The following is a 13,513-nucleotide window of genomic DNA, read 5'->3' as shown; positions in this document are numbered from 1 at the left end:
CAAAACTCTCGTTGTCAACGCGAAGAAAAGTTTCCTTAATCCACGCTGAACTACTTAATACGAATCTTATTTTCCGTCGAGCTCACCGGCGGAGTTCCTTATCCTCGGCTACGACCTCGCCTGCAGAGTGGTTGAGAAAATTCTGATAAAAGAGCCGAAAGCCTCGGACAGACGCTGATAAAGATAAAAGAAATTGCAAAAGAAATCAGAGTCCACCTGCACTCGGAAATTTATTAGCAACTCGAATCACCGCGTTGCGATTCCATATTTCATGAGAAGAAAGCACTCTTATGGAAGAGGGAACGAAAATAGCTGTCGAAATAACAAGACGTCAGTAACGCGCAGAGCTTTTCAGATCCTCCGCCACGGTTCAAGCCTTCATCATAACTGTTACCGCCTGGTGTGAGTTGGATCGAACGTTCTCAATCAAAACCAACGATCAAAGACTACGAGAACTGAGAAGGCTTCGTTATCGCTTTGTTTATAACCAAAAATCACCGTTCAGCTTTCGGACGATTATTCCCAATTCACCGACGCCAACTGTTCACACTTCATCGATCAATACGCCTTTCGAAATGTATACAGAATCGCTTGTACTCAAACGCCGGAATGATACACTTTTCTTCTTCGCCTTCTTCTTATTCTTCTTTGCCGAAAAGCAGCTCTGCCTCTGATTAAAGTTTTCTCATTCACTGACCCGCTACGCGAGTAGCAGTGTTGAATCTTCAAAAATAAAATTCCAAAAATACGTTTCCGACTATTCTCAGATCTGCCTTTTTCAAGAGTTGCATGGAATTTAATTGGGACTGTTCTCAGGGTCAGAAAGTATTTCGCGGAGTTATCATTCGAGTACATGGTGTGAAAAAAGAAATGGAAATAACAACTCACCCAACATTAGATACAAGGAACAGAAGAGAAAGGAGAACTCGCTGATTCCCTTATCCGAATAAATTTGATCACTAGGTACGTAATCTCCGAAGCCAATGGTACTCAGTGATATGAAGCAAAAGTACGAAGATTCCAAGAAGTTCCAGCCTTCCCACGACGCGAAGAGCGCACCTCCGACGCACACGTACCTTTAAAGAAAATTGAGGTTACTCAGGGGCGGAAGAGGGTGAGGGAGGGCGCGGATACAGATAAGGATAATATCCTTCTGCTAGAAGTCACCCGATCACGTTTCCCCGAATAAAACAATTGTCGAGTCAGGAAGACGTGTTAATGAAAGTACGAAATCTTCATCGACGCCAGCAGCCCCCGATCGGCAACTCGGATTCCTTTACACTCCATAAAATCTGACCCTACATTATTCTTTTTCTATCCCGAATAATCGCAGGCATGTATACTTCACGAGCCATGGTCAGTGAGGGAGGTTTTTCGATCCAGTTTATAAAGGATCCTCATCCTTAGGTATACATACTTTTGTCTTGTAGACTGAGATGGCATCTTGATAAAATTTATTTATTAACAATCGTCCCTTTGGAATATATTGCGTGACTTATTCACCCCGCAAAAATACACATAATTAGGGCTAGGATTAATATTTTTAATTAAATCAGTTTCATTCCTTGTTTGGTTTCTTACGTAAAGTATTTTCTATATTCCATATTTTCCGTATTTTAGTTGTTAAGTCGATATTATTTACACATATTTTGTAATTTTGAATACATATTTATACGGGCGCTTACAGATAATATTGTCACCCCTTTCGTTTTAACGTTATTCGTGCATTAAAGTGTCTTCGAGTGTCACCTCGAACTAGCTGAATCGGATCTGGTATTTATCGCGGGATTCATGCTGGGCTCTGATTCGTAAGATCTGCGCTGCAGGATTCTGGTCCTGAGAAACGTTGGAGAATGAAACGGAAGATGCGATTCAGGAAGGACGACTCCGCTTACTATTTGATGTTCTTAGCCAGCCGATCGATCGAGGGAATATCCTCTTGATGGGAAGGCTCGTCGGACTTGAGCAATTCTCTGGGTTTTTCGACTGTTCTTAAGTCCAGAAGCAAGAAATGTAAGACGTGCTTCAATGAATGTCCATTAATAACGGACAACTTTCTGTTTTAGAGATGGATGAGGGCAGCCCGGCCTCTTTTCTTTTACGGCCGAGCCTAAAGGATCCCGGAAAATAAATTCGACGGTTACTTGACGTGACTCCTGGGAAATTCGCCCGGGAAGTTTCTATTAACACCCCATAAACCTAAGTAACAGCAAACCCATTGTCAAATACGTTTAAAGGTAAAACACACGCGTTCTACTACATCCACGGCGTGCTGTTTCATCGATGTCACCGGATTTCGTATGACAAAAAAAAATAAATCATAAGTTGTGAAAAGGGCTAAATGACGGATGTGACGAATGAATTGGCGTTTTGACAATGAACAAAATCGAACTCCATTCCTTTCGTTTCCCAAAGGATTCTGCACCGACTCTCAAATTCATCGTGATAATTGAAATGGATAAGAACACACTTTGACAGATTTTATTTTAAACGCGGATGGATCGATCATTCGGAAAAAAAACGGAAGTAAAGAAATTTTATTGAAACCACCGCGTGTGATGATGATGTAAAAACGGTGGTATCTTGCATTGTGTGAAAATAATCTATGACAAGTGAAAAAGTTCAGGTTCCCAAAACTCACCCAGCCATTATGGCGAGACACAAGGTGATCGGCACTGTCACGTTCTGCGGATCATAGCTACCTTCACTCTCCTCGTCACCCTCGTCATCGTCACCTGAGCTTCCCTGCCCGATACTGGATGTCTCGAGTTCCCCGCCGTGTATTTTAACCATCTGTAAAATTGGGCGTAAGATTAATCAAGTGTGAATATCGATGCGACAATTTCAATTATGTAACTTGTTTCATGAGATTGGCCTCGGCATGTATGAGAGAATAAATTTCAACTGTATCCGGAGCTATTACTCCAAGGAGGCCATTATACACGTCCAAGCAAACAGCCAATCTATCGGCTAACCTAAACCACCTTGCAAAACGTCGGGGGAATTCTCTACCGGAAGTTGTACCGCGAGCTATATAGATCGCCTGATGCAATCAGCGCTAGAACAATCCTTTGGTGTCAAACTTGACCCCTAGGGACCACGCTCACGTATATATAGACTGGCCAATTTCAAAACAGATATTTGCACTCGTTATCAATCGGCGGGGCAAATGACTCGGGGACTTCAGAAAAACAATAAACAAAAATCTCGTAGAGGATTACAGATTGAGAGGTAATTCAAAAGGATTCCAAAGAAGGTGTAGAACACGTGAAGCTTCGATTCTTGCGAATTTTTCACCTAGTCAAAGTGCACTGTAACTCTAACCTCAGGCATAAACTTGATGAAAAACTGAGCAACACCAAAGTTCTGATCTTGACATGAAAAAACTCCCCCAAGTCGAGCTGGCAATGCTTAAAATTTCTCCTCATGTTTTCACCACTCCCGAGTCGTGGGAGTGCAAAGTCCCCGCTGCAGTGATAAATCCCGTTTGTTAATATCTCTTTGAAAAGTTTTCCCCGTTAGCTCAGTAGAATCCGCTTTCGGCGCATCGAGGAGGAATCACGTTTCCTGAACGCTCGCGTTTATCTAACAGCAAAGGAAACGTCTTATGAAATTCCATCCGGACGATGCTGCGGTCCTGCTGCGGAGGAACAACTTTGAACCTCCGACGCGCAATAACCTACCTGCCATTGGTCTCTGCCGGCGGGGGTAACATTCGTTCTAGGAGGCGGCGGCTCGAGGTGGCGAGGATTTCTCCGACACCTGTTATAAGAACATGATTCCATCAATCAGAGTTTAATTTGGGTTCACGTATGGGAAATGAACGAAATGCGAATATGCGGAGGATAACTCGGGTAAGAGGTTCGTTATACTCTACCTGCAGAGACAGCAGCGTGCATAGGTCCACTTGAAACTCCTCGCCAGGATGTCGCCGATGTTGCTGAGGTAGAGAAGGAACAGCGGCATTCCGGCAATGGCGTAAATGATTGTCGCTACTTTGCCCCATGCGGTTCTTGGCGAAATGTTTCCGTAGCCTGAAACCAGACGGGGATGATGTAAGTGCGAGTGCAGACGAGTTAAGCTTGAACCATAGAATTGTGGGAACTTGAGACGGTGTACTTGGAGCTCATTGCCAGATACCACGTCGTCAAATATTGAACTCTTGTCTTGAGTGGAGAAAGTAATTGTCGCAATCCTGCAGACTGAATCTCAAACACTGTCTCCAAACTAACGAACGATGCAAACTCGCACTCTGAATTCCGACCATTAAACAGTGATCTGCGAAATTCGGAACCCACCGAATACCATCGTCGAAATGAGCACCGAGTGTAGTAGCTTTGCTTGCAATACGGCGTTTGATTGTGGGGAAACAGAAGCTGATAGATGAAAAAGTGCTGAAACCCTCCTTCGTTGAAAGAAGAATGAAATAAAGTGGCGCGGTGACCGAGGTGGGGTTGAAAAAATAGGGTGGCGAGTTCGAGCAGGAACGCCACGGGGAGTTAGGACGGAGTATGGAGAGGAAGGTGCAAAACCAATGCGATGAATCCCGCAAGAAATATCGGCCAGCCACGATCGAACCGGAGGGGGTTGAGAAAAAAACACATGCTCGCGGCGAAAGTCGAAATCATTCGATTATAAATTACCAGAGCCATGTTGGAAATGGCTCCAAGCAAACGGTGAGACTATAGTCAAGTATAGATTTTGTTTACAAGCTCCAACGATTTCGCGAAACATGGATTTTTCCAGGGATTTTAGTTTGCTCCAATTTCGGACACATTCATTCGTCTCGCGGCCATCACTATATAAGGTCTCAACTCTAAGGTCTTACGAAACGGATGATGGGACAAGGATTACGAAAGTTTTCGAACGGCAACGGTCCGGCTTATGATGTTCGATCCTTTGCCCTTCAGATACCCTCGAGATAAGATCTCTGCTGGGTTCTTATCCCATCGCGATGACCGTGATAGTATACCTCTCCTCATGTGCATACCGGGTGTTTACTTTCGATGCGAGAGGTGCATAGTCACGTTCTTAATCTTCCTTTTTCCTTCCTTGTGAAACTAGTTTTATTTTCAATTTATGTTGATTCTTGTATTATAATGTACAGAGTAATTGCGGGTGAATGAAAGCAACAAGACTACATTCGTATCATCCGGCTTATCCTCCTGCGACCCGGAACTCAGAGACTTGGTCCAATTCCAGAGCCCGGGTTAATTCAATTTGCTAACTGGTGTCACTTAGCAGATAAGGACGTGTTCGCCGCTAATATATCCAGGTATATCTCGGGGCTGTGCAGAAGGAAAAGCGAAAAGGGAAACGGAGCGCGCCAACAATGCTTTCGCAAAAGTGAGAGGCCCTTGATTTCGCGGCGAAGGGTACAGAAGGGTTCGGGCGCGTCCCAAGGGGCTGCTACACGGAAGGTCCAATCTGGATGAAAAGTAACACCATCGACTACTCTGACCTAACGTATCCCTCCCGCCGTGCCTAGTCCCGCTCCATCGCCCTTCAACGTAACTCGCACGATCCAAGGCTTGGAACAGCTTCTGGTTAAGTATTTCGAGCTTAATGATCGACATTGCGAATAACGTTACATCAAGTATTGCCATTTGGTGCTCCGAGTATCGATACTTTCGAGCTTTCTGTTGCCCAATATCAGCAGTAAAACGGAACAATGCCGTTCACCAGGGAGCACCCGGTATGTGACAAACGATCTCTTGAATGCTTCCATTAGTTTTTCCTTATCTTGTAATTAATTCGCACTTCGGTGGTTTCAACTCGTAATTTGTCTCAGAATAAAAAAGGTAACAGATCATTTCCAAGTTCGATTATATCGTCGGCTTAAATTCGTTCCTGTTTAACTAGCAGCTTCCATTTAACAAGTTCGACGACACTTTACCCTTGATAAACCCTTGAATAAAACCCTACGATTTTCAGGGTGACTCTAATAACCTCGGCTGTCAATCAAACGACAAGTTGTACCAGTTGAGCAGCACCCTGGCACCTGTGCGTGTATTTTCAGGCACAAGTGCCGCCTATTTTTCCAAAGACAATTTTGTATACACCGTCAGACCGGTGAGCCGGTTTTCAAAGGCTTCGAGTATTTGCCGATGGATCAATGCGTCCCGCTAATAACCCGAGAGTGAGGTGGATTTATTCTACTTTTCACCAGACTGCGAGACTCGTGAAATTGATTATTGATTACTCCAGGGATGATTATGCTCGCGTATAAAATTCGATTGGCACGTGCATGGCATGGCTGAATAGAGGTCTTTAAAAAGTGAAAAAAGCACTCGAAATCCTTTCGTAACCATGGATATATCAGACGCAGTGTAAACGTGCATTATCGAACAACGATAAATAATATACAAATTTACAGGAAACGATTCGCGATTATTTCTGCAGAACATGTTTATCCGAGCACATAGCACGTGCTGGTTTTCTTTTGATTTACGGAAATCCTCCGACCCCCGATGATCGGGAAGTCAATTTAATAGTGAATTTTTGTACGGCTGAAATTATATGTACAGCTGATGCGAGCCTCTTATTCTGATTAAAGAGCGCTGTCACTCGCAGCAAAATCTCATTCCACGGTTCGCGTAATCGTCCTTTTAATCAGCGAATATACCTGCCGAGAAAAATATTACATACGTCGTGTTAAATAATTTCCTCGCCGTGCGCATCTACCAAACTGCGCACGGCGGTGATGTAATAAAATTGCGTTATTAAAAAATTCTCTCTCGAAGGTATAACCGCAGTCATTGAAAAATGCCCCCATTCAAGGTGCCGCACTATATATACATACATACTGCACCGTTAATAAATTTGAAAATATGTCGCCCCATCCTATTCTCTTTCCAAATTTTGGCCTCACAATATGGTAATCCATCTCTCCCTCGTGTTCCCACTCCTCCTCCTCCTCCTCTTCCTCTCCCTCTCTTCTTCTCTCCATAACCGGGTCCTGGAAGTGACATCGCAGCGGGTAACGGACGGGCTTAATTTGAATCGTCGATACCACGTGTTATTATCGATACAACGTCGGGTACAGCTGAAATCATTGGTGGGTTCGGAAGAGGCGGATAATTCGCGATCGGGTAAAATCGAACCAGAAACGATGGAGAGCGATTAACTATGACTGTGATATCCGGCAGTGTGTCCATCACGAGTATAACGAAGCAGACGTTCCTGGTCGTGGAACACAATTCGAATCGCGAAAAAGGGGCAAAGCCTTGACGTTTTCACCCTACTCGCAAAGTTTCCAGGCACCAATCCATCCGCAGGTGATACCTCGTGTCTTCCGCGGGCAAATACGCACCCCATGACGACAGCGTGAGTAGAACCGTTTATTTAGAGTTAGATAGGGAAATGAGATAGGAAGGGGGTGGAGAGGCGACATGAAGTGGTAGAGGAGGGCTGGCCATTTTTGCAAACGCTTCTGAGAGCGAAATTTTTCTGTACCAGGGGAAAATTGCTTTTCTTCACAGGCGGCGCAAAGAAGAAGAAGAAGAAGACTGGTGAGGAGGACAGGCCACGTCTTCCGCATCGCGTCTTGAACATGGCGATGAAAATAGGGCAACGAGCGACGTCGAGAACGCCTGCTACGACGGGTATTCATATTCACGAGAAATAATGCTCACATTATCCGTCACGCGACGTTGTTGCAGCCCCTGACACTCGTCGAGATATCACTATTCGCGCTCTCTACTAGCCCTTGAATTCTAAACGTGATACTTGCAGCGTAATGCATGCAGGTAGACGATGCGATTCTCCAGGTGAAAATACTTCTTTCGAAAGACGCAAAATCGCCAGCCCTGCAGAAATATGATCTATCAAAAATGGCACGGAGGTTGATATGAGAAAGAATTGTCTCTCCGACGTCACGCTGCCTGTTCGGATAAACTTGGAAATCTTGACGGGACGTCAAGGAGTGAAGGAGACAAAACGCGCACATCCTTCCAACCGTGACACAATCGTCAAAAATCATTCCCATCGAGGCCGAATTTGCGGGGCAAATTGAATCGAGTGCGGTACCTTTGACGCCAATCAACGTCATCCTACCAGCTGCAGAATTCGATCCTCCTCGAGACATCCTGAGACATAAATTATTCCTTGATCGCGTACGCGGTTCGTGAGATAAGCTGACGAGAGCTGCGCGAGAGTCAGTCTAACACCCGGGCCGAGTGACGGTAATAACCCCGTGCCTCGCCTCTTCTTCCGGGGACAGGCTGGAAGGTTGACTTCATCCCTCTCCGGTACTCGCCTAGTGTGCCTTCCACGGAATAGGGCAGAGCAGGAAAGATGGCTTGCGGGCTCGATGGCATACGTAAGTAACCCTATCATTCTTTCATCCCCTTACGCAGGCGTGCCCACCATCCAGCCCCCGTCTCGTTGAGCTCGGTGTCTATCCCAGCCTTGCATGTTCACAAAATATGCAAAGGAGGAAAGAGCCAGGTGAAATGGAATTTCTGTGTGCTAGGCAAACAATGTCAGGATTGAAATTGGTCACTCCTTGCTTTCCGTCTGGTGGTGGGATCTTGGTCAACTTAGTATGCGTAATAAACCAGTTGCGGTGATATTCCCGAAGTGTGATCAGAAGTTGTGACCACAACCGGGCTTAAACAGAAGTGCTTCGAGACACTGACACATCCTTAAACAATTAAGCGCAGCGCCAAGTAAGTATCTGAGTATTCAAACTCTGTCGTGTTTCTTGCTCGAAGCTAGTTTAACGTCGGATTTTAGTCACGAATTGGATGATTGAAATGGTAAAAAGTCGAATCGAGAAAGCCAGTACTTTGTCAAGCGTGACCACAGCAACGGTGCATCCATCCTGTGGATTGAATTTTCCGAGAGGAAGTAAAAGCAAGTATCATGTTAATTTCTACTCCAGGTACTGTACCATTGGTCGATTGATGAAATCCCAAAATCCCCGAGAGCCTCCGCGGAACTCTTCTCCGCCTCAATTCCCTTAATTCCATTGTGAGACGTAACCGAGTCCCTGCTGGATGGAGCGTCAAGGGATCCGACAGTTTTACGGATAACTCAAGCCGGGCACTTGCAATGCGGGACTTGAACTCGAGCGAGGAAGTGGAGGAGCAAACTGCAGCGAACCAGCCACCCAACGAGCTGGCGAGCACGCGTCTAGCCATGCTCTCATTACGAGCTTCATTAAAATGCACAGCCCTCTACTGTCCTCGTGCTACCTGGTGCTGCGTGTCTCTGTTACGACCGGGTTGTTCCGAGGGAAGACCGTTCGCGAATTCCTCGACACGAAGCCGCCGCGACGGCGTGGCTGACGAAACTCAGGGTGGACGCGAAGCGTCGACAAAGCCTCGAATACGTGACGAAATTTTATCAACTCAAATATATGTATAAGAGGAGTTCTCCTGACGTTCGAGAAATGAATTATACTCGAAGGGTGAGCAAGAATTCAATCGCCCTGTGACGAGTGCCACTTTGCCCCAACGATTTTGCCAGCTCGATTTTTACTATTTTATGCGCCGCTTGTCCTCCTTCCAAGATGGCCCGGCGGCCCCAAACGAGATATCGAAGAGGATGCTGGGGAGCCCTGAGTGCCAATTAACAGTACATAATTCAATCATTTCTCACTCTTTCCAACAACACCCGATAGAATCGAACTACCGGTAGCTGTAGCATCGATTCGCAGATAAATTCTATCACGGTATTGCCATTTCTTCGGGTAACTGCAAATTATTATCAATTACACTCCAGTTATGGGTGCAAGTGTCGAGGAATTGGCTGCCTGCCTCCCTCCGGAGATAGTATACTTTTGAATAACTAGCACTTGGCCCGGTTTCACACCCCGAGCCGTTGATCGAGCCCGCCGGTATCTTCAGAGAGTAGGTACAGTGCAGGGCTTCGAACAAGATTGCAGGTTTGATTTCTAGTCGCAATTTATCGATTTTAAAGTTTACGGATACACCAGAGGGGGAACAAAATAATTGGTTAAACTGAAAAAAAAAAAAAAAAAAAAACAAGAAACAAAAGCATTAAAGAAAAAATCCTGGAGATTGACTGCTCGAGAGATTTATGAAGATCATATTCGAGGTAGAAGAGACGGGGAGAAGGAGAAGGAGAAGTAGAGGAGTGGAGAGGGGGGAAAAGCGCGGAATGAAGAACTAAAATGCCTTGTGAATCCTGTGACATATAAGGGCAGCGTAGGTGGTGAACCTTTTACAATAACGGGGCGACACGGTCGGTCCTCGAGGGCTGGAGGCTTCCGCCGAGGGCGCCGCGACGGTACGTCATACGTTACAGCCCTGGAATTTTTTCGCATCTCATAAATGAGGAGGAAATATTTAAAAACTTCGTTCGATCTGCCCGTCGTTAGGATTCTTTTATGTTTGTCGGTGTAACGCGATTTCGCGGTATTTCGAGGGTTGATCAGGGATTCTCGGTTAAACGTGACTTTGCAGTTTGTCAGCGTGAATGCAGCGATACAAAGGCTCGATACGCGTTGCGAAAATGCGAGGGTGAAAAACGGCGCGAGACGAGTCGAGCCGTAATCGAATCTAATAAATCGATGAGTGCTTCGCGCAGTCGGAGTCTGCAGCATATTATTTGCGAGGATGTAAATATCGTCTCGGTATAGACGGCAAATGGAATATTGACTGGTGTTATGCATCGCGTCGGTGGGCATTATTGGGTGAACGTATACACACCCGCCTAACTTCACCTTGATCGGGATTGCCCCGAGGCAGGAATACACAACCCCCGGGCTCGGGGTGGCGATATTTTCCACTCGGTGATCGTTCGGCGCCCTCCTTCAGTCCCGCGCGCTTTATTCGAGTACTTGAGAGCAGCAGGCGATCGAGTAAAGCACTACCATCCCCAAGCACCTCTGCCCGAAACTTATTCAATAATGTTACTTCCTGGTGGGAATACGTAAACGAGTAATAACTCCGAGCTGATTGGACGGCCGATCGCTTCCCCTCCTTCCTTATGTTGTGTCTCAATTTTTACATCGTTTCGATTATCACTCATCGTCAGATGCACCCCGTTTGATTATTCTTTGCACCCTTAGTCGATCGATTTCAACCTTCTACGGGGGGTAAAAAAATCGCTTAAATCGCTTAAATTAAAAAAAAAAAAATGCCTTATCCACCCCAAGCAATGTCTGCGTCAGCAAGGTGCCTTTCCTTTGAAAGACAGATTACTCCACTTGAATTTCAATGCTTTGATTGCTCAGCTGAAAAACTCCTTGATCAATTGTTGATACAACTTTCATGAGTAGAACAATATTTTGATTTATTCAATATTTCATATCTTTTCTCAGAAACTATATACCGTCGTTTGTGTTATGGATATAAAGAACGAGTAATTCGATTGTGTATAAACACTGTTTTTAATGTGAATCCATGCTCACGATACATATAACGGATGCAAAGCTTGAAGGAGGCAATAAACGGCTCATTTTGCACTGCGCGTCCGATGGTGTGTACGAGCCCCCTTAATCATGGGGTTGTTTGAACGATGGGGGCGGCGGTTGATGGCCTGTTCAATGCTCTCTTAGCTCGCGAGCAATCGGCCGAAAAGATAAGCGCATGGTGGTAAGAATTTTATGCGTCGCAGGAATGAACCGTTTATTAGTGAACGGATATGGTCCGAGCTGCGTGAGTTGTTGGTAAACTACTTTGTTGGAGAGGGTTAACACTTTATGGCTGTCCGTATAACAGTCTGCACCTCGGCCTGGCTGATCTGACGCGTTCGAAGGATGAGCTCGACGATGCGACGATGACGACGGGATATCGAAGAGTCGTATAAATTTAATTAAATTTCAAATAATATCCAATCAAGTGGAAAGTAAGGAATTTCATGTTGCAGCTATCGCGTATCACCTCGCAAGACATAAACTTACCCCCCATGCTGAGCGGTCATAACCCCTTCTTACGTCACACTTGACACTCAATTTAATCACATTTAATGTTCGTGAACTGCAAGTGAGCTCATATTACCGTCAGCTACAGTTAAAGTTATCGCCAAGAGCTGCGGGAGGATGAGCTTGCGATTTTTTAATCAAAATCTGCACCGCTCGTATAACGAATCCTCGTTTTTCACAGACGATTTCGTTCCAGTGTCTACATTTATGCTGTTATTCTTCGCCGGGCGAGGATTTAAGAGCCAACAACCCTTCCATTCTCGTTCGTGATGTTTCAGCTTGGTAAATAAACATGGCGGAATAATGCTTGATAGTGAATTCATGTATGTATGTATGTATGCACGTATAAGTCTCTACGTGCTGAGCGAGCTTAAAACGAGAAGGAAGAAGAAAGTGGTTAATACTGCAATTGATTTCACACTTGCAAGTTTAATTTTCATTTCAACGTGACGGTAAGTTATCACCGAGTGCAATCTCATGTGAAATATAACAAGCTGAACGTACATTATATCGTTACTTAAAATCAACCGATGCTAATCCGAATTCGTGGGCCATGTTTCTAAATATTATTTTGCGCCGAGCTCATGGTTTTATCTTCGGAATTCGAGAAACGAGGTTTCATGATTTTACCATCTCGCCTGTTGATGACAACTTTTCAGTGCGTACGATGTACAAGTTCCTCACAATGCTCGTCAGCAAGCAGATGCTTTCAGAACCTTCGTACGGAAGTAGATAAAGCCGATGCTTTGTATCATTGTTATTAAGATGTAACTAGAAACAATTCGAGTGGATTGACAAGTGGAGTGTAGAAGACAAGAACTCGGTCAAAATATCTCCAACGATGTTAAAAAAACGTTCACATCATGCGATAAAAACGAATTTGAGCAAATTTGAATAACATAAGTGTAGATATCAACAATTTGAGAAATAGTTTTGTAATTAGAAAGTTGACAAATGATTGAACTCTGGTGTTTTTGGTCCGATTGGAATGTTTCGAGCTTATTTTGTCTGCCGTCCAAATCTCTAGGGATTGCTTGATAAAAATTTTGTAAATAGTTTCCTTTACAGTGGATAAAAATGTATTTTCATGTAAAAATAGTGCCGTTTTTTCTTCAGCGTTTTTCTCGAAACCATCTTCTTCAAAGTGGCTGGCAAATCCCTTACGTTATCACTGAATAAGAACATTTTTAATTTTTTTCCTTCAGACGAAACTGGAACAAGAGCTTCTCGAGACAGCGCATAACTCGTTTCTTTTCTTATATTTACAAACGAAATTTCTATGATCTTTTCCTCAATATATGCTGGAAACAGAGGTATTAAATATATATATATATATATATTGTTCTGAAAATGAGTATGGTTATTGTCCGAACTACAACTATATCAATATTGCACGAATTTGTAATTTTCTATAACCTTAAAGTCGAAGTATCACTATTTCACGTTTTTCTGACTAGATCATTGTCCCTTAAATAATTTGTATCGAACCAAATGCGAATATTGTAACTCGGACCATAGCAATACTCGTATATTTCAATAATCTTTTCGGCCTATCTTTTTAGGACAACTGGAACTTCAAATATCAGTTCAAACAGCAAAAACAAACTTTTTACGCTATTG

At 44.3% G+C, this 13,513-nt stretch overlaps 1 protein-coding gene across 1 annotated transcript in view; it reads right to left on the bottom strand.

The window, feature by feature from the left end:
• The window catches only part of LOC124407711 (two pore potassium channel protein sup-9), a 155,222-nt gene that overhangs the window by 126,286 nt on the left and 15,423 nt on the right, over positions 1-13,513 (bottom strand). The window contains exons 3-6 of the mRNA XM_046884133.1: positions 3,878-4,034; positions 3,684-3,762; positions 2,642-2,793; positions 889-1,076 (exon numbers count right to left, since the gene is read on the bottom strand). Coding sequence (XP_046740089.1) covers positions 889-1,076; positions 2,642-2,793; positions 3,684-3,762; positions 3,878-4,034 — 576 coding nt within the window. The remainder of the gene's footprint in view (positions 1-888; positions 1,077-2,641; positions 2,794-3,683; positions 3,763-3,877; positions 4,035-13,513) is intronic.

The sequence above is a fragment of the Diprion similis genome, chromosome 6 (assembly GCF_021155765.1).
Source record: "Diprion similis isolate iyDipSimi1 chromosome 6, iyDipSimi1.1, whole genome shotgun sequence".
Classification (NCBI taxonomy): domain Eukaryota; kingdom Metazoa; phylum Arthropoda; class Insecta; order Hymenoptera; family Diprionidae; genus Diprion; species Diprion similis.
Note: the sequence above shows the minus strand (reverse complement) of the source record. Positions and strands in the feature narration are given on the sequence as shown.